The sequence below is a fragment of the Sceloporus occidentalis genome, unplaced genomic scaffold (assembly GCF_023333645.1).
Source record: "Sceloporus occidentalis isolate IW3139 unplaced genomic scaffold, rSceOcc1.0.p SCAF_3, whole genome shotgun sequence".
Classification (NCBI taxonomy): domain Eukaryota; kingdom Metazoa; phylum Chordata; class Lepidosauria; order Squamata; family Phrynosomatidae; genus Sceloporus; species Sceloporus occidentalis.
This window is the reverse complement of record NW_028316983.1, coordinates 105,267,258-105,295,008: the sequence shown is the minus strand read 5'-3', so window position 1 is coordinate 105,295,008 and position 27,751 is coordinate 105,267,258. Positions and strand designations below refer to the sequence as shown.

General features: G+C 40.0%; 1 protein-coding gene across 4 annotated transcripts in view; it reads right to left on the bottom strand.

The window, feature by feature from the left end:
- The window catches only part of LOC149316537 (putative oxidoreductase ZK1290.5), an 80,525-nt gene that overhangs the window by 14,355 nt on the left and 38,419 nt on the right, over positions 1-27,751 (bottom strand). The window contains exons 4-8 of one of the 4 annotated variants that reach the window (XM_089515775.1): positions 14,457-14,548; positions 10,927-11,109; positions 9,379-9,438; positions 2,667-2,770; positions 734-751 (exon numbers count right to left, since the gene is read on the bottom strand). In XM_089515775.1, the coding sequence (XP_089371901.1) occupies positions 2,675-2,770; positions 9,379-9,438; positions 10,927-11,109; positions 14,457-14,548 (431 nt within the window). In that variant the 3' untranslated portion in view covers positions 734-751; positions 2,667-2,674. Of the gene's footprint in view, positions 1-733; positions 752-2,398; positions 2,434-2,666; positions 2,771-9,378; positions 9,439-10,926; positions 11,110-14,456; positions 14,549-27,751 lie in introns of those variants that run through there. The other 3 variants (XM_089515774.1, XM_089515773.1, XM_089515772.1) reach the window with 3 other exon arrangements.

The window sequence follows — 27,751 nt, the reverse complement described above, 5'->3', positions numbered from 1 at the left end:
GAAGCTGGCTGAGGCCATCTTAAGTAATGGTTATTTTTGGTTCTTGTTCCTTGATCTTCCCAATTGTCTTATAGATCATGGGAGAAGGAGACCAATTGTAAGAACATGTTTTCAGAATATTTGCCAGGATTTTGTCTCTATCTTGGTGTCTGTTTCCAAACCGAGCCACGTGTTTATTTCTATTGGTGATGAAGAGAGCAGATTCTAGATTCTCTAAAACTATACTAGCTGGCTAAACACACACTGACACTGATCCTCCTGTTGAGTGTTCCTTTAATACAGTTGGCTATCATGATGGTGAGATATTTCTCCACCCATCAAAGAGGGCAGAAGCTTCTTTAAAGTGGCCTCCTGTTTATATCTGTTTATATTTGCTTCTGCACTGGTGCTTTCAGTGCAGGCCACCATGTGTTTTCTAGCTAGCCCAGAAGAAAAATCCTCCACAGGCTGTATCTACACCGCAGAAATAATCTTTAACTGTCATGGCTCCATGCTATGGAATTCTGGGAATGGTAGTTTGGTAGGGCACCAGAGTTTTTGTGGGAAGGTTGAACATAACACAGAACATGTTTTATGCTGGATAGCTTTTTTTGGAAGATATTAGAAGGTCTTGCCTGCTTAGTTCAATGCATTGGCTTACTTTGCCTTTGCCTTAGTATAGTGTAAGGGGAGTGCCAAAGAAAATCATACAGACTCACCAGGTATCTACCATGTTTTAACTTCAGACACTTTGCACTTCTCAGAGACAGTCCTATAACATATTCCAATGGAAGTCATTAGTTGAAATCACTTTTAAATAATAGGTTGTCTATCAAGTAATAGAAATCAAGTGGCAAATGTGCAAAATAGTCTCATGATCACACAACTAAAGTTTATGACATCATCCTGGATTACACAGAAAGGAAGTCACTGTTGGGGTTAATCCATTTTGTGATTTTATATTTATATTTTAAGGCAACTTTCTCTAGTGTTACTGCCTTGATAGGTTAGAGGGTTGATATAATACCCATGAGCTCAATATAATGTATTTCTCATTGTAGCCATATTAGCAAACCTTAAGCTAGTGGTAAAAGATTCAAATTTTCAGCTGTACCACATGGAGGCAAACAGTAAATTCCGTGGATAAGTGTGTATATGTGTGTGTGTGTGTGTGTATATGTTTCTACACTTCACTCTTTCTTTCCCTCACCCCAAACTTCACAGGATCCAATGTACAGAGACGCACATTCAGATGCCACTAAAAGCTTTGTCATGAATAAGAGAGCTCACTGGTACACGATGACCAATCATATTGCAACCAGGAGCAGCTAAACAAACCATAGGTCTTCTGTGCATGGTATGTTTAGCATGATATCTGATCTGAGCAGGACTCAACACTCTATCACAACTCATGATTTTTTCTAGGTTTATTTATTTGGGTTGTTGGAGAGAAACAAGCCCTCATGTCAAGTTTAGACAACAACAAAGCCTTGGAACATGGGTCTTAGGTTTGTTTAACCTGTCCCACTTGCAAGGGCAGAAACTGACCAGTGTGTACCAGGAATCTTGTGCCTGTCTGCTGGTTAAGGGAAAACAGCAAAGTTGGACATAATCTGAAAATTTTATTAAAAATAAAAATGCCCACACCATTCTGCTCTTATGCCAATCTATGGTATGACCTAACCTGGACTACTAAATACAGTTTGATCACTGCAACTGAAAAAAGATACAGAGCTGGGAAAATGATTCAGTTAATAACACCTTTTTTGTTTCTCACAGAATATGGGTAAAAGGTATTTTCTGCAGAAAGTTTCCTGTTGTTTGAATCATTTACAAAATTGCCGAAATGGAAGAGAACATCACCTTCAGAAAAATGTTTCACCCACCAACAAGACAGAACCTCTTCCACAAGTGGGCCCACAAGAATAGAGGTTGTTAAGGACAACAAGACGTACTAATGAGCTATTTAAAAGAAGAAGAAGAAAAGCTAAATCATGAACACCTCTCTCCCTAGCAACCATTTTAAAGAAGGCAACTGTTGTTTTACCTACTTACCCCTGTACACTTGCTGTGCATTTGTAGAGAGATTCTACATTGGTCCATGGAAGATTAAGTGGGTAGTAAGCACTAGAACATTTTAAATTGTTAATGTATATAAGCAAGCTGGGGGTGGGAAAGGAATGGTCCTTGAGATTATTGCTGGAGTGTAATTCCCATCATCCCTCACCATGGGTTATGCTGTCCAAGGCTGTCCAAACAACATCTGAGGGAGCCACACCTTCCCACCCTGATTTAGACCCTGAGTACTGTTCATTCCAGCACAGAGCAATTCCCCAGATAAATGTCTTAACAAACAGTGGTGTAAATGCAATATTAATCCTCAAATACCAGACAGCTCTATGTACATCTTCCTGTAGTCCAGTGATTTGGGGGGAGGAGGGAATTGGGGAATTTCTGAAAAGGAGAGATAGTGAGAAGAGAATGATAGTGTGGTAAGGCTTTAAGTAGTCAATGTAGTATCTCACCCCCTATTATTACACCCAAATAACTTGTGCAAATAAAAATCAATGTAGACTTCCATTTCATTTCATCACAGCACTATTCAAGTGCTTACACTCACACAATTCCCATTATCTCTTCCAATGAAATTGAAACTTCCAATAAATAAATAAATAAATAAACGAGACCTTGGCGTTTAAACAACTAGGGTTGGATCCCAGGAAACATGTCTCCCATCATGCAGTCTATTTAGAATGGCAATGTCATCTTCTGCTAGTGAAAAATCAAAGACCTAAGGGGAAGGCACATGAAGTTAGTGAAATACAGAGAAAAGACAACACTGAAAATTGCCTGTTTGCTTCAAAACCAGAAGCATCCAGACATGTTATTTTGACTCAAAATTTTGCATCTAGAACAAATTGCAGGGCTTGGCCACAATGAACTGAAGTCCATTGCCAATTGGTTTATTTTACTATACTACTTCTTGCCTGCATTCTATTATTGTCAGAGTACTGCAGTTTGCCCACCAACATACAACACTGGGGTAGGCAATGTGATGTACTTCAAAACTTTGGACTACAGCTCATGACCAGATATTGTGGAAGGGACTTACAGGACTTAAAAAAATGCCTGGAGAACACCTGGTTGCTTACGTCCTGCTCTGACACACAAACTGGATAAAGCTTAACTGGTATGGGTGAAGACTTTATGTGATAATAGTGCTGAGGTCTCTTCCACAGTACTAATTCCACCATCATTTCCAAAACTCACCAACACTCATGCATTCCTTCTACCCTCCTCTCCCCAGCCTCATATAAATCAGCATTGCTGATCCAGGGAATATATGCAAAAACACTGTGAAAGAAAAGAAGGGATCCGGGAGAAACCCAAACACTTTCAAGACTGTTTCACCACAAGAAAGCATCATGATGAACTAATATAGAGAGAATGTTGACTAGAGATTGTGGGCCAGAGGGGATTCCCTGGCTTGGAGGTGAAAAACTTTCCCTTTCCTTCTGGCCAGACAAAGCAAGTCATCCCTCCTTGTAAATTGTGATTTCTGAGAAGCACATGTTCACCTCCTGGAACATACCAGCTGGCACGTAGGACAGCTGAAATTGTTCCTGGGGGAGGCGAGACTCAGATGCAGCCTATAAGGAGGCCTCTTCCCTAGAGTTTACTACATTTAAGCAAAGACACAGAAAGGGGGGAAGATAGAAAAGGAGTACATGGCACAAGGCCATTTCCTTGCCTGCCTCCCCCTTTTCCTGGTTGGGTCCCTGAACTGGGAATTCCTGAAGGCTGTACGCATGGTTGCAAGAAGAGCTAGCAGCATCAGACGTACAGCTTCTGAGCTCCACACCTGGTATATTCTTGGAAGAAACTCTCAGTTCTTCTGCTGCAATAAATCCCTTCTCCCTCAAGGATACCCCAGTTTAATTTCTGCATTATTCAAAAGAGGGAGATGCATTAATTATCTGTTGATTTTATGTCTGTATTGTTTCACTTGGTTTGTACCTGTGTTGAGTGGTGCAAAAGGCAATGGAAAGGGAGGAAGATTCATTTTCAAATAAATAAACAGCAGTGAGTTGTCCACTGACCACCCCCTCTTGGAAACTGGTAGTCAGAGCAGCAATTCCAAAAGTTACTTTTTTGGAACTATGTCTCTGTCAAAACCCCTAGACGTTGTATTCTAAATTTAAAAGAAACACACCCCCTAGTCTTCCCTCAATACTTGGCTACCCATTTGCAAACCCTATGTTAACTTTCGGGGAGGGGGGTAGGATGAGGTTAACAATTTGTTTGTTTGTTTGCTTGTTTGTTTTTAGGAAGGGATCACTAGAAACCTAGGGCCTAGATATCCTAAAGTCACCAAATCTGACCTTGGAAGCTAAGCAAGGTCAATCCTGGTTAGTACTTGGATGGGATAATAATAAGAATAACAGGTGTTTTAAGCTATATTTCAGCAGAAGGAACTGGCAAAACCACCTCTGAATATTCCTTGCTAAAGAAAATCTATGAAATTCATGAAGTCACTGTAAGTGGACTAGTAACTTGATAGAACACACACACACATATACACATATGAAACCTGCATAGTGTTCCAAAGGTAGACTAAAAAGCTTTATATAAAGACATTATGATGCTGGCTGGGGGATGGGGTGTTTCCATAGTTTTTCCCCTACCAATCCCTGACATAAACACACTTTTATTTACCACTTTGTTCACTGAACTGATACTGCAGTAAAACTTAAAACCCCAACATCTTTCCTCAAGAGTTGCAGATAGTTTGACTTCTCAGCAGCATTAAGCTGGGATTCACTTCACACTTAGTAAAACAGAATCTCATTTGTTGATTTCTTGTCCATTGACCTAGTTTGAAAAAGTACTTTTGGAACACTTCACAGAATGTACTACCAAACAAGTGTGAATAGGACTGCAGTCTTCATTTTTCAGATGCTCTTCCTGAGTGTCAGCCTGATGTCTTTCACCGTAAAGACAAATGTTCTGCTTCTCATTCTATCCTCTTTTGGTAAACTTCCCAAACGTTTAGCATTCAATAGAACTAGTGCTCTGTGACTGATTATCTGTTTTTGATGCACTGTTTTTGTAGAAAGATGTATTTTTAAAAAATGCTTTTAATAATATGTTTCTCAGCTTTGCTTGCCATATCACCAATTGACATTTGTTTTGTCAATGTTTCTTTTCCTACCTATTTACCTTAAGATGGACAAGACTTCTGCTTTATCTTTTTATCGCTTCCTTTATTTTACTTTTTCTTTACTTCTCCGCTTGGATTTGTTTGCACCTCCCCTTATCAATTGTGTATATTATGGATGGCAATCATTGAATTCGACAATGAACTAATGAAAGTTACCTTTTTGCACTTCCCAAAACATACTGGAAAAAAGGAATGGACCTAGGCTATTCGCCCACTCAAAAAAGAATTCTTCTACTCCCCCCCAAAAAAAGAAATATTCTTCATTCTCCAAATTTCTAGCATTGCAGAGAATGAGACGTTGAAAATTATTAATAACCAGAACGCTTCCATTTGTTGTGTTCACAATCCCTTGGTTAATTTGCCTGCTCCTTTTCCTTTGATACCTGAACAGTATATTTCTAAATGCTGAACTGTAAATCTAACTTACTACAATGCTAGAAATTTGGAGAGTGAAGGAAAATTTCATTTTAGAGGCACAATTCTTATTCAGAGGGCAGTTCCCTCATTTTGCTCTTCCCCCAATAACTAAACCTTTGAATGGACCTTATGGTGAGAATATCTGGGAGGCTTTCAAGGTATTTTAGAGAAATAAATTTGCAGAAAGCAGTTCACAAATGTTTTAAAACACCAACAGCTAACATCCATACTTTTGGGGGAAATATGCAGAAATACACATTAGTCAAGGATGCATAAACTAGGTAAACTGAATAAATAAAATCTGCACACTAAGAAAAATGTGCAAAAATGTCTATGAATTTCATTGTGGGAGAAAGCTGATATGAAACAATGGGATTCCAAGAAAGATGGGATTCCAAGAAATCTAACCAAATTGAGACACAGAGATTTTCATATCCCTAGTAAGCCTCTGATATTCTAGGTTTATGTAATGTCCAAGGATCCTGAAGAAATCTGCCTCGTCTGCCTCTTTCCTTTCCTTTGCTTTCAACTTCCCTTCATTTTTAAGAGCATCCTTCTTTAGAAATTATGCGCTACTTTTTGGAGAGCTTTCCGTGTAATGAATATGGCAGAGCTATAGTCAATGAGTGTCCTTGTACAGTCCAGCATTGAAAACTTACAGAAAATTCTGGACACAGCTCAGAATACACCAGACCCCATTGGTGGATCCCATGACTAAATTATTCAAACCCAAGTACGAAAACATCCAAAATCCACAAAACAGTGATATGTTTATTGGCCCAACCAATACCTGGTCATTGACTCTTACTCTGGAGATTACTGCACACAGCTTTTAAGTCGCAAGAACTTTGGGAAGAAAGTGGCTTTGGCAATACTCATCATACAACAACGCCCCCAACCTGTACCTGCCCTTTATTTGAGGTGTTCCTTTATCCTGATGGGGGGACAGGGGACCCGTGGATGACCTGACAATTGTGCAAATCCACAGATGTGAAATGTCACTCCCAGGGCAATTGTGTGACTGCCAGTCACTGTGGCGGGTTATAAACCGCCGCTTTGCGGTGATCTGCCGCCGCCGCTGTTTGCTCTGTAAGGGAGCCGCTGCAGCCAAAACGTGCGGCTCCATTACGGAGCAAAAAAGAAGCTCCAAAATGGAGCTTCTTTCCGCTGGCGCACTCGCGACGTCATAGGCGCCGCGACACGTCTGGACTCTATGCGTCCACGACACATCTGGACGCTATGCGTCCAAGATGTAAACATGGCGGCGGCTGTCTGGAACGGCCGTCGCCAAAAAATATGTAGTCACTACGTATTAGGGTTAGGGGGTGCGGAAGCACCGCACCTTCCTAACCCTAATACGTAGTCACTACATATTTTTTGGCAGTCTGTAACCCGCCATAGTATCACTGTGTCCTTCTCCACCATCACTATTCCAAAGCATCCTGTTAAATTTTCCCCTATTTCTTTCTTTCTTTTTTACTTCCATGGAGCAATAGTGCTCCAGAATTGTGCTAAAAAGGGAAAAACCGAAAATCAAAAAATTCCTAAGGGCATGCTGGGTAGGGAAGTGGGGTTAAGGGAAAGTTCAGGAAGAGAGCAAGATGGGAGAAGCAGCCCAGTTGTGCTACTGACCAAGATGTGATAATGGATGGCTGCAGAGCACTATGTTGCCATTTTATTTTTCCTAGCATGACTGCTGCGAGCTTTGGTAATGTCCTAAGTCCAGAACTTATCCTCTCCCAGTCAATGTGTGTAGCTATAGAAGTCGATCATTCTTGTGACATTTTATCTTTTGGCTGCCTCTCTTGTTTCTTCTATCAAGTCAGGATCATTCTTAAAAGTTGTGATACTAGGAACAGGAGGTCAGGTGGGAAAATAGAACATTTCTCTCTTTTCTAGGGGGTTTATATCTAGATAGAATCTTCAATTGATCCCTCACTATTTCATTAGATTTCTGATGTACCGTTACTTCTCTTTCAACATGAAGCACTTCAAAGCTCCTAGTACTGATAGTTCTGACTTGTAAACCTTGTGAACTTGTAAATCTTGTGACCTTGTAAACTTTAGCCTTGTAAACACACATAATTTATATTCCTTTATAAATGCTTTTTTTGTGCCGTCTTCCCAATAACTCTTTGGTCTCTTTAAATAAACTACTTTCAGTTGTTCCTGTATACTTGTGGTTGTTTTTTATTTATTATAGTATTTATACTCTGCTCTTCAACTCTAAAGGCTATCGGAGCGGCTTACAATTATTATTTTTAATTAGACCACCTTTATCCTATTCCCTGCTTTGAAAAACTACAAAGTTTACACCATAATCCCAAAGGCAGGGATAGGCAATCCCTGGAGGTCAAGTGCTGCATTAATACAGTGGACCCTTGTTATACACTGGGGCTTTGTTCCAAGATTCCCTTTGGATAACAAAATCCGTGTATGCTGAAGCCCCATTAAATATAATGGCAGAGCAAAATGGTGTCCCTTATAAAAAAAGGATTGATATTTGAAATTTATACTTTTTAAAATATTTTCAAACTCTGGATGCTTGAATCCATGTATAAAAAATCTGTGTATAAAAAAGAAGGGCCGACTATACATTCCAGAAAAATCAGAAGCTATTACTTTTTATTGTCATTGTTGTTGTTGTTGTTGTTGTTTCACCACTGCTTTTGTTGCCACTTTAGGTCTGTTCACCTTACCTGCAAGTAGATTTGGGCTTCCATGATCTTCCTAGAAAATTCTGACTACAAAATGTACATTGTTTTACAGGAAAACAGCTCTTTCCAGCAACATGGCAAGCCCTTGGGAAACCTCAAATAAGGATGAGGGAGGTCCATGCAGCTTTCAGGTCATGGGTTCTTAATCTTTCAGCTAAGACAGAGCTCATCCCAAACTGGATATTTTTCAGCTCCTCCTGAGTTTTCCCCCAAAGGGCAATTTAAAAGCTAGTCTGCAGTAGTAGTCATCTTCTTCTATTCCAACTTTTCCCATTCTGGGACTCAAGGTGGTTTAGAAAGTTTAAAAACACAAAACTAAGGGACCATGTTCTTATTAATCAGCATTCCAGTTATCTCACTCTCCCACCCCTTTCCTTTCAACAGGCTTGACTTGTCCAAAATTGATCCTAAGTGCATGGCATATCTAAACCCTTGGCCAACACAGACTCTGAATCTCTGCTTGCCTAGCTGGTCTCCTGCATAGAAAGGTAAAATTTCTGAAAATACTACTTCAAAAGCCCTGCATCTTTGCCATCAACATTTGGCCACCATAGTCTCTCTGTTCTATTTTGATGTATATCATAATCCCATTTTCCCCTCCACATTTTTTCATGAAGTAACTGGGAGCATCAGCTAAAAAGAACAATGAAAATCTTACGGTACCTTCAAATCTACTATGTTCTATTTGGCATAAGCATTCATTGACTGCAGTCCATATCATATACACTATCATCCTCCACCTGATCCTCACACTACTTGAAATAATAAACTTAATACCAAGCAACCAAGCTGCAGCAGAATTGTTTGCTTAGGATTTTGGCTCCTTACCATTTATCACTGCAGCTCAATCAATTAATTATTATTTCTAGCTAATTTCAAACACTTTCACCTATTAAAAATTCTGGTTTATTCACATTTTGTAAGGAAGGAACCAGAGCTATGCTATCAGGAGCAAATAAAATGGTGTAAAACAATGAAAAATTAAGCCCCAAATATTAGGCACAAGATGCTATGTACACTTGGCATGAGTGAGTCTGTTCTTACCTGGCAGTTTTCCCAGATCCTCTCTGGTTTTGTAGATTTTGGTATAGTGACAATGTCATTCTATAAGGAAAATAAAAAAAATGATATATTATGCTAGTGAGAGAGAGATGCAAAAGAATGAACTAAGATGCTCTCACTAAAATCCATGTGTTGAAATTAGCATAACTTGTCATGAATCATGGCCAGAATCCTCCTGGGGAATTACAGAGGTGTGACCTAGAGTTGCATGTTCATAACTGTGCAGTATTCATGAACCCTATGTAGCCCCTTAGTTAAAGGAATGTGTGGGGACTGTGAAAATCACTCAATCCCCACTTACAAAGAAGCAGCCACTGTGATCAAAGGGGGTCCATTCTCCTTTTGCTTGGTAAACAGCTGATATTCCCATCCACTCCTTGCATGACTGATCTCCGGTGCAAGGTGAAACTGAGATAGGGCGACATCCTCCTTTTCTAGGACATATCCTATAGTTCAATCTTCTGTCCAGGTGGAATTCCAAAATGTCCTCCATTTTGAACATGACTAAGAAGCATGGGTGTATATTTATAATAGTGTTTTTAGTTTGTAATATCCTACATTCTTCCTGAATAGCCTATCCTACATTACGATGCCTTATCCACCTTTGAAGTTATGACATCAGGTCACCCTAGACAGGGACCTTGTTTCTGCCTGTCACAATGGAAATCATTCACAGGAGGGATGGGAATGTCAATCAGTTGCTTCCTGAGCAACAAAGGAATGACCCCATCAATCGCACTGTCTGCTACCTGGTAAATGGGGATGGGGTGAATGCATAGGTTTGTAAATATGGCAGTTATGCATTCATAACTGCCCAATAGGATTCCAGCCCATATCTTTAAAATGACAAATTTGAAACTCCAGGTTAGTCCTCACAAACCGCAGCTGAGCTGGTAAACCTGTGTCTTGACCAGGTAGGAGATCACATGTAAGCCATTTCCAAATCATGCCATATCACAATACTGTCATGCCAGTGTTATTCAGCAGCCAATAGATCTATAATCAGGGATGAGTAACATGGGCTGATGGGATGACCAACATACAGCTGCACCTCAGTTTTGGTGACTCCTACTGTTCACTTGCTGTTGAACTGGCCACTATACCACTAAATTTGGGCAGCATGGCAGCAGCCCCTGGCTGTTCTACATGAATAGAAAGCAGAGAATGCCCACATCTTGAATTTCTCTTCTCTAATAGGCTCCTTGTTCACTTCTGTAAGGAAAAACTAAATCTAAGCTAAAAATAATTCCAGGAACAAGGTACCTTGAACGTATCTACCTAAAAATACTCAGAACATCCGGCCAATTACTTTTAAATGCTTGTGCTATTGAACTACCTTGAAAAATACTGAAAGTTGATGTCAGTATTTGGTGCACTTACAGCACTAAAAGCAACAAGAGACAGATGAAGTGTACTTGCAACTCTTGGTTTTACGTGGGTGGACAGGAAATATGTTCTATTACAGACAAATGCCTCAAACTACTGTTTAATAGAGATGAGAGTCATAATACAAGCAACAGGATAACTCACCTGTATGCTCCAGCGGATACAGATTTGTGCAGGGGTTCTGCCATATTTCTTTGCAAGTTTAATTATGTTGGGATGACTAAGGGCTTCACCTTTAGCTAGTGGGCAGTAGCCTTCAAAAACAATGTTTCTTCTTCGGCAGTAATTCACTAATTCTTGAGGCCTTTGAAAAGGATGATATTCAACCTTTTAAAAGAGAGAATAAACAGTCTCACTTGCATATAGCCTATTACACATCAAAGGATAAGGAATAGAAGTGTTACTATTGGATTGGCAGAGAACAGCCACAAGGTTGTGAATTCGATCCCAGAGCTCCAAGGTTGACTGAGTAGTAAAATGAATACCCAGTTTGTTGGGGGCAATTGGCTTACAGATTGTAAACCACTTAAAGAGTGCTAGTTCACTATAAAGAGATATAGAAATGTGAATGCTATTGCTTGCTATTGCTATTGGAATTTTTTAAAGATGAAGTTACTAACCTGTTTTCCCCTTTCAAAAAACCAAGAATACCCTTAAATGGAAATTTTATCCAAAGTTTGCCAAGATGCTCAGAATTTTAAAGAAGCAATTAGCTTACAAACTCCAAACAGTAATGTACGCAAGTGTTTTCTTGAGACATTAATACTCCATCCTTAGGGAACAATTATGGAAGGCAATCAGTGCCACATCCCCCCTCTTCTTATCTTGTGTTCCTATCTGAAAGAAAAATGAGACTGCTATGCCTTGTCCTGAAGAAAGGGCACTCCAGCTACACATGACTATATAAGAGAGGGGAGGAGAGACTCTGCAACTCCTTTATTCACTTGATTTGTATAATTCTGGCTCTGTAAAGGAGACTTGTATGACTGCTCATCAACTGTAAGGAGACAACTTCTTCCCATCAAAATCTATAGAGGCAGAACTCAGTGTTATTCTAATTTACCGCAGAATCTACGCATTTAATTTTGTGTAGCTAGATAGGAATAGATACTACTTCTGAACAGCATTGGTAGAGAGAACTGCTATGTAGTCACATCTGTTGTTTGTTGTTGTTGTATGCCTTCAAGTCGTTTTTGACTTATGGTGATCCTAAGGCAAACCTGTCATGGGGTTTTCTTGGCAAGTTTCATCAGAGAGGGTTTGCCATAGCCATCCTCTGAGGCTGAGAGAGTGTGACTTACCCAAGATCACTGAGTGGGTTTACACGGCCGAGCTGGGATTCAAACCCCGGTCTCCAGTCATAGTTCAAACCACTACACCAGGCTGGTTCTCATAGATTCATAAAATGTTTTTATTAGTTACATTTTCCTCCCAACCTTTCTCCCATGGACTCAAGGTGTGGTATATGAATCTCCTTTTCCCATTTTTATTCTCTTAATAATCCTATGAAATAGGTCAACTAGCCCAAGACCACACAATGGATCTCATGGCTCAACTGATGATTGGAATTTGGATCATCCAAGCTCCAGTTGAATACTTTGACTTCTACATCACACAGGGAAGGTGATTTTAATTAAAGCTGGAAAAATTAACTGAGGAAAGGAAGGTTGTGCTCTATGTGTATTCTCCATCTACCTCTTCCTGGTTAAGGGACCTTACAGATGAGCCCCTGTCTCAGTAAAATCCACATTTAACCTGAAGAGTAATATAAGCAAAGCTGAGTATAGAAGAGGCAGCAGGAAGGGGAATAGGTGAGAGTAACAGGGAACAAAATATGAGATGAACATTACTGATAGAGATCTCAGGGATCCATGTACACCTCACAACTGCAGACGTGATCCCACTTAAACTGCCATGGCTACATCACAGGGAATTCCAGCTTTTGTAGTTTGTTGAAGGGTACTAGGACTCTCTGGCTAAGAATTCTAAATAGCCTTCCCTAAACTGCAAATGCATCCTAAATACCCAGAAGCACCAAATCCCATCTGATCTTGGAAGCTAAGCAGGATCAGCTCAGGTTAGTATTTGGATGGGAGATTCCCAATGAACACCAGGTGCTGTGGATTATATTTCAGAAGAAGGAACTGGCAAAACCACCTCTGAGTATTCCTTACCCTGTGAAATTCATGGGGTCGCCATAAGTCAACAAGTGATTTAAATGCACATAGGCACACAAACTGCAAATCTCAACATACAATAGGGTGCAGCCATGGCAGTTAAAGGGGGATTACAAAGTTATATTTGTATAGTGTGAAAGGGCCCTAGGTATTATCAAGAGCAGCAATTGTATGGTACAGCCTGGGAAAACATGAACTATCCCTTGAAACTGAAGCAAAATAATTAAACAAAAGAAAAGCTTGAAACAATTCCCGGATAGAACAGTCTTCTGTATGTGCTCAAACCAACATAAATTCTCTGACGAAGCTGACTTACAGAGAGCAACACACCTCCAAACCCAAAATCCATCATGTTCTTTCTAATGACCTAACTTTTTTGCGTACTTTCAATGATGATGAAGAAGAGGAAGAAAAAGATATCTTAGTTTAGCACAATGACATCAACGCAGGGAATGTGGAAAATTTCATCCACCACAGGAGGATGAGGAGGTGCTTCCTGTTTCTCATCCCAAGTACATGTTGTCTTTTCAGGCAACAATAGTCAGGAACAATAGGCTGGCATCTGCTCAGTACTAACTCTGAAAAATAAAACACATGCGTACTTTCAGAGACTAGGCTGAGTCAGCCTCAAAGCCACTGTGATCAAAAATGACAGGCTGGGTGGAAGACAAGGTTCAAGCAGCAGACACATCCATCTATTCAACCTTTGAAGTTTCCTGACCCCTCTATGGCATTCCACATCATGAGTTTACAGTTTGCAAAGGCAATGTGTAGTCACTGCTGTGCCCATTTTGCTAACATCTCAACAGGCCCCAGGATTTACTACACGTGGAAAAATTACATGTGTCAGACTAAAACTCTCAGAATGTCTTGATCATGCTGACTGGGAGACTCTGGGAATTGTAGGCGAAAAACACAGGCTTTCCACTCTTGAGAGTGGACACCACTGAGGGAATGGGGAGAGATAATAATTCACGGATGAATCTTTAAATTTGCTGAGTTTGAACACAACAGAGTGGGGTGTTGTTGTTTTTTTACACAAAAACAGTTGTGAAAGACCAACTAAAAATGAGCAGCAGTTTAGAGTACCTTACCTCCAACGAAAGGTTAAACCACATGGGCCTTTCTTCTTCTTCTCCAGAAAAAACACCAGGGAAGACATGACAGGCGCTTTAAAAATTATATTGTATACCATGTGCTGAAAATGGATTGAAAGGTTTTTCTTCTGGTCTCATAATATAATCACCTTCACTGGATGAACCAAAGCAAGCAACTCTATCAGCTTACCTTTCAAGATCAGACTGGATCTAGTGCCTTTAGCCATTCTCCTACCCACTACTGTCACTTGAGATTATAGAGGCAAGAGTTGTGTGTGCAGGAATCACAATGGCTAACACAAAAATTGCCACCAATTCACTTTGGAGGAGTGGGGAGAGATCCTGAGTAACACTAGTTTCCTTATAAAAGCCTTATAAGCACTATGCATAATAAACTCACCTGATTTACATGTGGGGTTATCTGGCAGTCTTCTCTGAGTTGCTCCAAGTGATTAATGAGAAAGTTACTTACTCCAATAGATCGACATAAACCTTTACAAAGACAAAAAAGCAATGCAGGTTTGTAACATTCTACTATGGTTTAAAAATGTTGTACAGATCTTTAACATCATAGTCTGGGATGCTCTCATCATAAGGTAAAGTGGAACAGGCAGGTGTAAGGTGGTGGGATCAAAGGTGCTGGACAGCAGACCTGTTTGTGCCCTGTAGTCAGCTCTAAACAGTATTAGACCAGGGTTCAAATTTTAACTCTGCAACCTATTCATCAAATTCTGATTTATATATTAGAACTGTTTTTTACTCAGGCACAGAAAAAAATGCATAGTACCAAGGGCTGTGAGAAGCACAGAAGTGCCTAAATGCATTAAACATGGAAGCAGAGGCACAACTATCTTCCAGTTACCATTTCTGTATATAACTCAGAAAAAAACTTGAAAGTAAAAACACATAGAGTCCACAGATGATTGCTGGAACCCTACCAGTATTTCACTATTTAAATGCAAGTAACCTTTTGGACCTCAGTTTAAGCAGTCAAGTGTGCCTTTGGCTGTATTTCAATGGCTCTGGCCAAATGTCTCTCTTCTCGGCTTTGGCCTCTCTTTCTCTTACGAGATACGAAAAGCTTGTATTCTATTCCATGCCCTCAGAGCAGGATGAGCTATGCAATCAAACCTTATTTCCAAGAATGATAAATCAAATTGCAGGGGTGGGTGGAAGGGAGAGATTATATAGGAACCAATTTCTGTTAACCAGCAGCACAATGAAGAACAGGGGGTTGGTTGGATGGAGAAGACAAACACAGAACATCCAGTCTTACAGCATTATCAAAGGGTCTCAGCCAAACAAGATCGCTTCAGGAAGCAGTTTTATAATCTAAACACACTGGGGACTCCCTCGTGGATTCAAGCTCCAAGCAAAATTCTGGGAAAGGCTGATACAGTGCAAGCAAAGAACAATTGGACTTCAGCAGGTTGAAAAGGAGGAAATGGTGTTCTGAACAGCCTGCCAAAGAAAAGCAGAACATCGGTAGCTGGCAAATTGGGTGTGAGTAAGAAAACATTGGGACAAATAGTCCAAACATACTTCCAGCTACTTGCAGGTTACTACTGCAACAAAGATGTTCTGCCACAAGTTCTAAAAATGCTGAAAGTATGCTTAAGCAGTGTGGAAAGAGCAGCACAGGTTGTGTATGATTATAGTGGAATTCTGCATTTCTCATATTACCTGCCATCAAAATGCCATAATAATTTCTAAAAGTATAGAAATAAAAATTTCTCTGTGTAAATATATGGCTACACTAGCCATTACAGAAGTGAGGTGGAAAGGAGAAAACTCCCTCATTTGTTCAAATTGTCCTTTGCTAAAAGTCAATAGTTAACCCACTAATAAAAACACGAAAACCAATGTGGTGTACTGGATTGAGCACTGGACTCTGACTCTGGAGACCAGGATTTGAATCCCACTTGGCCATGGAGACCAGGATTTGAATCCCACTGGATGACCTTAGACAAGTCACCCTCTTTCAGCCTCAGTGGGAGGAAAAGGCAAACCTCCTCTGAACAAATCTTGCCAAGAAAACCCTTCATAGGATCACCTTTGAGTGGCTGTAAGTCAGAAATGACTTCAAAGCACACAACAACAAACATTAATAAAAGCATCATGTTACAGCATTTTGGAAACGTGTTCACGCTCCAACTCTTTGAATTTCTGGCCCCAAATAGCAGCTTGTCCAGAAATGGAAGAACAGGGAAAGTCATAGAGAATAGATCTATGAACCATATACTGCAAGCAAATAAAAGTAGAAAGGAACTCCCATCACACCCAAGTTGTAGACTTCTATTTTTTTTAAAAAAAAAAGTTCCAAATAGCAAACCTTGATTTTGCCATTTTATGTAAGGGACACAATTTAAATACACCATTGTATTTAATGGGACTTGAGCATCCATGAATTTTGGTATCCATGGGGGGGGGGGGGGGGCCTTAAACCAAAACCCAGCGGATAACAAGAGCCACTGTACACTGCATTTGTTAAACCCTACACATTAGCAACATTACAAACCTTATTGTTCCAGTGCCTAAAAAACAAGTCTCAGTTTTCAATAGAATAATTTTATTTTTGTCTAACTACTTGTACTTGTTACTGTAATCTTATAAACTATATCTAGCACACCAAGAAACCAGTCTTCAGTGGAAGGTGGCCTGGGTGAACCCATAGACCCAAACAATGTAGGTTTAAAATGTTCTGGTTGCACATTCAAAGTCTTTTAAAGCCTTTCCGAGCCACTCTATATGAATTCCCGAAATAAAAGTAAACTCAAAGTGAAAGACAGTTGTTGTTATCACCAGTTTTATAAAACAGGAAACCAGGTTGGGTTCCAATCATGTGAGATGCCTTCAGTGTTGGCATTGCACAAGGTGCTACCTATGTCCGTTTTGAACCTGAGGGAAGAGTTGCTCCATTCATTGAATAGGGCTGCATCTACACTGCAGAATTAATGCAGTTTGACCACTTCTGACTGCCATGAATCAATGCTATGAAATTCTGGGATTTGTAATTTTGTGAGCTATTTAGTCTTCTCTGTCAGAGAGCTCTGATACCACAACAAAACTACAAATTCCAGGATTCCATTGGATGGCTCCATGATAGTCAAACTGCATTAATTCTGCAGTGGGGCAACAGCCTATCTCCACTAAATTCAAACCGTGAAGTGAGAACTTTCTGGGTCACATCTCAGCTACTCAGATAAGCCATTCAGCATGGCATGTTATGATTATAGCTCTGATACAATCATTGTATCTAATCCTAAAGTGCTTTTGATTCCTCCCAGACATTGTGACAGGACACAAAAAAGCAGCAACTTCAAAGTATGATGGGCCTAAGATGAATAGTGCTTTACAAGTGAAGACCAACATTAATTTCAATGCACATCTGCCTAGGAAATTTGAGGGATCCAGCACAATTCCCAGAACACTACGGTAAGGCAAACTCAGCAGCCTTCTTGTTTGCGAAAAGGTGTAAACAAAAGTGACACAAATTAATCTGGAAAATACAGCATGGAAAATACAGGAAGGATTATTACCATACTAATGAGCTGGCATATAGCCACCCAGTGTGTGGAATCGCTATTGATTTGTCTTGTCACAGGAACCCAAGGTAAATGGAACAGCAAGAGAGATGGAACTCGTTGTTCATCTCAGGCAGCTGCCTCGTCAAGCCCAGCCAGTTTGCATAATTCCCATTAATGCTAATAAGACCCAGCGATGTATAATGAGGTGGAAATCTACCTTCATCCAGGATTTAAATATAAATTTGTATTAACATAAACAAAACATTTACAATTCAAATGCACCATACTTTGCATACTAGAAGAAGAGAAGCAACATGGCAATGCATCAATTTTGCTTTTTATATCCAAATTATACATATTCTCATGAAAAAACAGAAACATATGGCACTGTAAAATTTCAAAATGCCACTTAGTCAATGGAGCTCAATCCAACATTAGTTCTAACTATAGTAAACATATTGAAATAAATGGGGTTTGTCACAACTAACCTTCTGTCCCATTGATTTCAAAGGCTGTACTCCAGTTAGGGCTAGCATTGTGCTTACTCCACTGAGCATTCATGGGCCAGTCACTTTCTTTCAGTCTACCTCATCCCACAGGACTGTTGTGAGGATAAAATAGTGGAAGGTGGGATAAGAACTAGGTATGGCAGCTGCAACAACGTAAGTCAATCCCAGACATATTTTGTGAATATTGACATTCACCGCCATTTGCCCGTTGTCAAAAACATTCTGGTAGACAATAACATCAATTATAGCGAGTGTCAATATTCACTATCATATTGCTGGGGTTTGAGAAATTCACAAATTTGAACACACCTGAACATGCTGATGTGAAAAATGACATTCATCAGCTTTGAGACTGTAACAGATGCCTTTTCCCTCTACATAATTATAACACTATGTTTCTACTTTAACCTATCATTGTAAATTCCTGTGAAATTCCAGGGCTTGACGTTTACTGAGGAACTATAGTTCCCTGGATAAGAATTCAAAATAACTTTTGCTAAACTATAAATGAGAGCTAGAATGGTGAAATAGTTTGAGCATTGGACTACAACTCTGGAGGCTAGGGTTTGTTTCACTGCTAGGCCATGGAAATCCAGTGGGTGGCCTTGAATGAGTAACACATTCTTGGCCCCAGAAAACCTTAGGGTTGTCATGAGTTGGAAATGGCTGGAAGGCACACAACAACAAACTTCAAATCCCAGGATTCCAAAGGATAGAGCCACGGTAAGTGGAATTATAGTGCTGTTAACTGAATAATGCAAAGGGTGCCAGGGACATTTTACAGAAAACTGTATGCTATCATAGGTGATACAGTTTCTATGATGTACTTACAATATTTTAGTGGAGCTAGTTGAGGACATTCTTGTCATGTGGGTTTTACAATATTGTGTTCACAAAATTATTTTAACCTATTATCCATATTGTGTCACCGATCCATATTGCAAAACAGTTCAGCTTTCTACTCCAAAAGAGAGTTTACAAACTAGATTCAAAGTGAATTCTGCTTCAGTCCCCAGCAGCACACACACACAAAAGCTGAGCTACAAGGTTTTATAGATGAGGGGACAAATTCAAAGAGAACTCTGTACAGAATACACAGGGGGATGTATACAGATATACTCTTTCTTCCAAAAAGCATCCAAGGGTGGGTGCGTTAATCTCAAATACCAAGCTGCTTGACAGCTTTCATTTAGACTAATGATCATGTGCTCAATATGTGTCCTGTTAATTGGATTATAACCCAGGACACTGAAATTTGCATAATTTGTATTTAATCTGCTAGGGGAAGTCAAGGTCCCAGAGCTTAGGCCTTTGATAAAAGAAGGGTGGGGGGAAGGAAATAAATCTATGACATTCCACGCTAATAAATCAATATTCTAAAAGAGGCCTGGACAAAAACATTATTTCTAGTTGTACCACAAAAGGGAATGGGGTAAAGACGGATTCAGTGTTTTTTCCCAAAAATAATGTATTATTCAACTGACATTACCTTGAAAATGGAGGAATTTACAAGACGCTTGTAGCAAGAATCATGGAACATGTATATGAAAATGATACAATTAGATGCATTTTGAAGACTAGAGTACTAGTAGATGATTGACCTGCCATCAGTTCACAAACTGATTCTGAAAGGCAGATTTTTTTTTTCATTGTTTTGTTCACATCCAGATTCCTCCAATGGAAATAATGGCCCATATTTTTTTAAACAAAATACCGTTGCTCATTTATTTTCTTGGATTCAAGCAGGATGCCCTTTACTTTGTCTTGAGAAGGCCCCTTATAACAAAGAAACAACTGCGTCAGTCTCCTCAGACACAAGTCAAATAGGGCTTGCATGGAACTGCATGGCTTTTCACACTTACACATGCAAGCCACAGCTTCTTTTTCCACATCATCCCTTCTAGCAGAGAGTGCTGTGCTCTACTTTGCCAGCCAAGTTTGGCTAACCAGAGTATCATGCCCATGCTTTGCCAGCCTGAGTGGCTTCCATCCTATTGGTCTGTTGTACAGTGACTGTTGGAGGAAGGAGTTGGGGGAAAAGAAAGGACAGCGACAAGCTGGTGGTGAAGACCAGGAATGTATGTCTGGTTGGCATGTGTGAATACTTACAAATATGTGTGTTTGTATGTGTATGATGCATAGATATATATTAATTTACGTGTGTGAGTATGTGTGTGTGCATATATGAAGTAGAGATGAAAAACAGCGTGGGATGCCTATCGGTGGCATATAGCCCATGAAAAGTTAGCATCTAGTATTCTCTCATCTGACACTCATGGAATGGGATGGGTGGTGGATCATAATTGTACTGTATTCTCAATGGCTTGTCAACATATTGGTTTTCTGGATTGTTTGAGTACTTTGCAAAACCAAACTTTCCATGCATGATTAGCTTTTTATATTTTGTGATATTTTGTGACAGTGGTTCTTAACCTGTAGTCTGCAGATTCCCACAGGAGGGCTGTGAAGACATGATAGTCCCCTCAGAATCTGCAGATGTCTTTCTTTCTTTCTTCTTTCTTTCTGGTAGATTTCTTTCTTTCTGGTAAAGAAAAGGTTAAGAATCACTGGCGAAGGAAACACGCATCATTTGATGGCTATACATTCCTTCCATTTTTTATTTTTTAAAAAACCAATCACTGCAGAGATTGGCTTAATACTGTGCATGGCTGCTTGTTAGAAATACGTTCCACCAAGCTCAGTACAACTTGCTCCCATGTAGGCATGCAGAGGACTGAAACCTCAGTATGTCAAGCTTAACACAGTAGATAACTACAGCACTGCTGCCCAGCCTAAAGAGGCCCCAGGAGGGAAAAGAAACAATGAGAAGGTTTTGTTTTCAGCATCAGAGATGTTTCCTGTACTACATAATAGAATAAAGTTAGTTAACTAGATTAAATGCACAGTTACCTTACTCTTCTCAGTAAACTAGTTCCACCCAGAAATACACTAATTCAGTAAAGAAATGAGGAGCCATCTTTTTCCATAGCAGAAGGAGTATAAATTCTGATAGTACATCCTGTATTTCTTAGATATAGACTGAAAGAAAGAAGTGTATGACAATGGAACTTTTTATAACACAGTCTGGCCTCTATATCCATAGATTCTTTATCCACAGATTCAATGATCCATGGCTTGAAAAAATATTTTTTAAAAATCCAAAAAGCAAGCATTTATTTTGCCATTTTATATAAGGGACACACACACATGTTGTTTGTTCTTGTGTGCCTCTAAGTCATTTCCTACTTATGGCAACCATAAGGCAAACCTATCAAGGGATTTTCTCGACAAGTTTCCTCAGATGGGGTTTGCCATTGCCACCTTCTGACGCTGAGAGACTGTGACTTGCCCAAGGTCACCCAGTGAGTTTCCACAAGATCCACTGTATTGGTTTGTTTATACCCTGTCTTTCCCCAAAAGCTGGGACTCAGTATTTCAAATATGTACATCCAGGATATTTTGTTCATGTGAAGGTGGAGGGGAATGGGCCTTCTAACCCGATATAATGGACCACCTACCTGCCAAGCAATATTGAGTGCTATTTACAGAATGACTACAAAACAACTAAGCCAAAGCAACATGGTACCCAGCAGATGTGTTGAACTTCAGCTTCTGCTATACCCATCAATGGTGGCTGATGGCTTCCACATCAGCCAGACAACGAATCCTCTCTGCGTTCCAGTCTGAATTTTAAAGCACCTATCCAAGGTGCTGAATTATATCCTAAGAATAGATTCACCACTCTGAATAGCTCCTTTCAAATTTGGGCTAAACTTCAAAAGGATTTATTGCCTTGTGAATAAAGGAGCCACCAGCTGTCATGGATCGCCAGACAGCAGGATGAATGTTGATTTATGCTAAGATTTGCTACTCAGATCAGAAGGTATTCACACCTTGGTGTGAATTCACAATCTCATACCCTCCAACATTTCACAAATGAAAACTGGATCATGTGTACTTTATTTTTGCCAGATTCTAGAGAAGGCCAAGATTCTGCCATTTCTTCTCCTCTTCCCCTTGTTGAGTTAACTGAGTGCAAACTACTTATGTGCCTTTGAAATCAATTTGCAGCAACTGAAGTAAGCTGAGGACAAAGGGAGAAAGCAGCAGGAAGCGAGGGAAACTGACAGGTTTTAAAAACCATCTAAAAAAGTAGCATGACAGAGAATTAATCAGATTTGTCCCTGACAAGTCAGGACAGTTAAAGGGCATACACTCTCTAGCCCGGCATCTTTGGGAGAGAGGGAACTAGAAAAAGTGGGGATGTAAGTCATGAGTTCTCTCAAACTGCTTCCTTGGGTGACTGATGCTGAGTAAGGAAGGCTGTGCTCTAGAAGTATCCAGCCTTTTCCTGGATTTGGGAGCTCCTAGGAATGGTTGACCTCACCCTATTTCTCACGTCAGCTGTTTATGAAATGTGACTGCCTGTTCCACAGAACACTTTGAACACTGCCTCAGCCTGCATCCTCTTGCCAAAAATGCCATCAAAACAAACTCCATGCAAAGATCAAAAAGGAGAGAAAAACCCTAAAGAGACCAAGATTTACATGCTGATCTTTTACCACAAAGATCCATAAATAAATGGTCTCAGCACCAAAGCTTTGTTTGACTACAATAGCATGTCTTATCTTTCTTAAACACAGGGCTCCAAAGCCTTCTTGTACATCAACCGTACCAAGTCCGGGCATCAAAAAACTTCTTAGAACTTCTGAGTCACATTGTATTGATAATTTTATGAGTCCATAACCATTTCCTCAGGTCATTCTGTCCTTTCCCATCCTGGAAAAGGGGAAATAAACCACCACAGGAAGACATTCTGAATCGGCAACTTGTCACTTTTCCTCACTGACTGAAGACTGATAATGATTGACAGACATTAAGTAGTCATAAATGTCACAGAGATGGGGATTTCAAAAGGGAGAACTGGTTGAATTTCTGTCTAATTAGTGTTTGATTGTTACAGGTACATCTCTGCCAAGAGAAAAGAAATCTAATACAGTCGGACCTCTGTTTCCACAGGCTTGCCATCTGTGAATCTGAGCATCCGTGGATGGCAAGCCCTGTTGTCCCCAGTGGCCACGCATGCACATGGCTGCAGTAGCAGGTGCATGCACATCACACCACCATTAGGGAGAAGGAACTTGAGGTCCCCTTTTTTGTATCCACAGATGGGGGGTTCAGAACTGATCCCCCGCAGAAATGGAGGCTCGACTGTATGCCATAGGCGGGGAACATTTAGTGCTCCAAAGGTATTGTACTTTAACTTCAGGAAGTACTGGCCAGCATGGATAATGGCAAGGAATGATAATGGCAAGGAATTATGGGAACCACTGTCCCACAAAATCTGACAAGCAAAGGTTCCCCACATGAGTAACATGCAGTGGTGTTCTTACACACAGCAACTCCAAGGCCAAAACCCTGTTGGTTTCATACGCATCTACAAGTTCTCATAAACATATGGCTGTACGTTTTTGGGCACTATGCATCAGACATATCCAATTCATAGTTGCATAAGCAGAGTTCCACAAATGTAACTATATCATATGGGACTAAATCCCATTGTTTAGTCTCTACTACAGCAGAGCCATTGAAGCAACCATTCAAAAGCTGATTCGATAGGTCTATTCTAGTGGGGACTATTTAGAGAATTCCACTCGTGTATTCTTGGATGGAACATAACTATCCATTGTTGCTTCAAGGTGCCACTGTATTCACTGAGATTGCAGAAACAGCTATTATTCATCCTGCATTGCACAAAGAGAAACAGATTTTGTAGGAGACTTGAAGAAAGACATAGCTTATAAATCTTTCAACTATCTAATGTTTCATGGATGGCTAACAGTAACTTAAAAACTATGGCCATCACCAAGAATTTTCACAGAAATGAAACAGTGTCCTCTGGCCATAATGATATTGTTTAGACCAACGGTTACATTGCAGTAAAAGATTTTTGGAGTTTCGATCTAATAACAACTAGAGATGTGAGTTTGGAACTGCGGCTATATGGACAGAACACAGGTTCAAATTGCTAAGAATACTGAGTTATGTAACCACTATAATGCTTCTGGGTCAAGCTGTGTTACTTGACAATCATAGCACAATGGTAGCCAGAAGTTCCTTTTCCTGCTTCATTTTGTGTGCCCTCTCCAAAGCAATAGTAGATTTGACTACATGATTCAAGTCTTGGTAGCACTGAGATTAGATTACTGATATGAGATCCAGGTAAGGCTGAGCTTTTAAGAATATTCAGAAATAGAAGCTAGTCCAGACAGATTCAAGCAGTGTTTTGCTCCAGTGAAATAATAAAGCTCTGTGCTCAGAAAGTCCTGTTAATTGCATCTGCTTAGATTTCACAAACTAAATAAAGGACTGAATGCCTGGCCCAAGGTCACACAGAAATCTGTGGCAATGAATGAGCTCAGAGAAGAACAAAGAATACTCAAGCTGAGACAGTAACAGTGGAAGCATATTTCTTTTCTCAAAAACACATTACATTTTTTTCTATACCAAGTTCAGAAGAGACATATTAAAATCCCTTTTGGATCCCTTTATGAGATCTATGAGAAACTTCACTCTTGAACGAAGAAAAGCTAATGTGGAGTTATTAGTGCAAGCAATAAGCTTGATACATATGACAAGTCTGGTCTCTCTGTTGCTTTCTCTGTGTATGTGTGAAAAATAGATCCTGGGAAACTCACACCAAAAAATAGTATATGTACCTTTTAAGTAAATAAATGCCTCTCCAATGATTTTGTGTGCAATCATTTTAATTTGCTTGGGGTTTTGCTTTTCTGTAAATCATTATAATTAAAATGATAAGCACATCCGGTTTGATTTTGTTTTGTTAAAGAGATGCCAGCATCCCTTATCTGATCAGAAAGGGTGTGGTATAGCGGAAATCCCTCAAAAGCCACCCTGAGCCACAGAAAGTTGGTGTGACCTGTATGACTTGTCTATTGTTTCAGAAAACACTGTGCTGTTGGCAATACAGGCCCCTTTCAAAGCTGGCAATGGAGCTATTTCACCACAGAGACAGAGGAGAACCCAGTTGGCCTCCAAATAAGCCAGGCTCCTCCAATGTTCAAATCCTATAGCCACTTTTTGCCTCAGGTGGCCCAGTGCCTCCCTGCCTCCTCCAGGCATAGAGAGATCTTGTAGTACCTTTGAGACTAACTGAAAGAAAGAAATTGGCAGCATGAACTTTCATAGACTTCAGTCTACTTCCTCAGGTGCATTTGGGAATATATACAGAGGAGCAACCATCAAGAACTGCCCTTTTTGCAATGCTTCAGAATATTAATTACACCAATATGACCTTCCCCCATCTGGTGCCTTCAAGATATTGCTGGACTCCATCTCCAGATGCAACTGACTATGATAGCTGGGGAAGATGGAACTTGTAGTCCAACATATTTGAAAGGCATCAGATAGGGGAAAAATGCCCCAATTTGCCAAACAATCAATATTGACTGAAGCTGCAGTCACATTGCAGAAATAATGCAGTTTGACACCACTTTTAACTGCCACAGTTGAACGGTATGGGATTCTGGGAATGGTAGTTTTGTGAAACATTTAACCTTCTTTGTCACAGAGCTCTGGCGCCACATCAAACTACAATTCCAAGAATTTCAAAGCATCCAACCATGGCAGTTAAAGTGGTGTCAAATTAAATGATTTCTGTAGTGTGGATGGAGCCTAAGATTCTAAGATCAGCTCACAGAACCCTTGCATCATTCTTGCGGTCAGTGACCAGTTTATTCATTTACTATATCGTTTTTATACAAATATGTATATGTAAGTGCAAAGAGGTTGCCACTTGAAAAGCTAAAACATTTCAATCAAAAAGACATCCACAAACAAACAAAAACAAGCACTGTCCATCAGCAGTTCAAGATCCTAGCCCCAAAGGCATAGTAACGTTTAAAACTTCACCTATTTCTGAAACCGAGGTACACAAGTGAGCTTCCGAGGGCAGACATTTCACAATTTTTAGGTCAGCAGAGAAAATGCCTTCCTCCTCCTCAATGGCAATCTGTCATTCCCCTAAGATGGCACCTTGTAGAAAAGGGCTTTGCTGACTGATCTTACACTCTTTGGGGAGAAAGATGATAAGGGAGAAGGAGTGCTCCTTGAAATATTGATGACACAGACTATTTAAGAATGTGAAGGTCAAAACCAGTGTCTAGTATTTGGTCCAGAAATAAACCAAAAGCCAATGAAGCTGTTATAAAATATTGATGCTAATGCTTCCTTAACACATACGTTTTGAAGCTGTCCCATAGTAGATATATTTTGGGAGGAAGCAATCATGGGAATAAATTTTGTTTTGGAAAGTTCCTTGATGTTCACGGATGTTCATGTTCTTTTCAATTATTTATTTGTTTCTTTGAAATTAACAAATGACCAACAAAATTTTTCACACTCTTTTGACTGCTAACAGACTGATAATTCTCCATCTGTGATCTGATGGGTAGAAGATCTAACGATGCTTGCAACATTTGAAAGAAAGATGTATAGATGAAATTTACAAATGTACTTATATTTGGACATTTGTAAATTTGTAAATGCTTTTATAGAAACCTATGATTGATGTGGCTATTTTTCTTCCTTTTGTGTTTTTTATTTTCCTGCTTTTGTTAAACTGGAATATTATTGTATGTAACTGAGATCTCTTTTGAATGTACTGTCTTCGCTCCATTTTCACGGTTTTGGAACCTGCATCCCTCACTTATGCACAAGAGACAAATGGAGGGGAAAATAATGGGGCGCTTGCCTGAGATGCATACGCACCTGCTCCCACAGCCACATGCCTATATTCAAGCCAATGGGGCTTGAATATAGGTGAAACTCCATTTTCGCAAGGAGGTCCAGAACAAATCCCCTGTGAAAAAGGAGAGATGACTCTAGATAAATGTAAATTGGGATAGACAGACAGATCCACCTCTACTGATGGTACAGCAATCTCATTCTGAACCAGTTGTCAGATTCTTCTACATCAGCACTATGTAGTTAGCATTACAGAAATCTAATCTGGAAACCATCAAGGTATGAATGACAGTAGCCAGGTCTCTATCTTTCAGTATCAGTTGTATTTGGAAAACCAAAGCTGGCGAAAGGCACTTTCACCAGCTACTGCCTAGACATCTGAGCTAATTGTTGGGTCCTGTAGTTCCCCTAGACTACTGGTCAGCAATTGCATGGAGGCTAGGAGCCAATTTCCTATCCAGACCAAATGCAACCCAATCCCAAGTATCTCTGTTTACCTCGGCAGTCCCTCACAAAATGGTGATAGGAAGTAACACACATCACTTCCTGTCATTTTGAGGGGAACTACAGAGGGAAACAGAGGTATTGGGGGATAGTACAGAATTCTGGGGTGCCTGTGTGGGTGGGTGTATTACTGCACGTTATCACACAAGGGAGCCTTTGTAGTATTTTCAGGCAAAAATTGCCAGAAAACTGTACACAAAAAAACTAAAACTAGGGGAGGGTGACTAGCAGGGCCTTCAGGGACCATAAAAATGTGGTCCACATGCTGACATTTGTCCACTCTTACCATAGGCTATGAGTCTGTCTCTTAAGTAGCTTTTGTGGCTGGCTCCACTGAGGACCAGTATTTTTGCAGCTAGCCAAGCCAAGTGTACAACATGTCAGCTGCA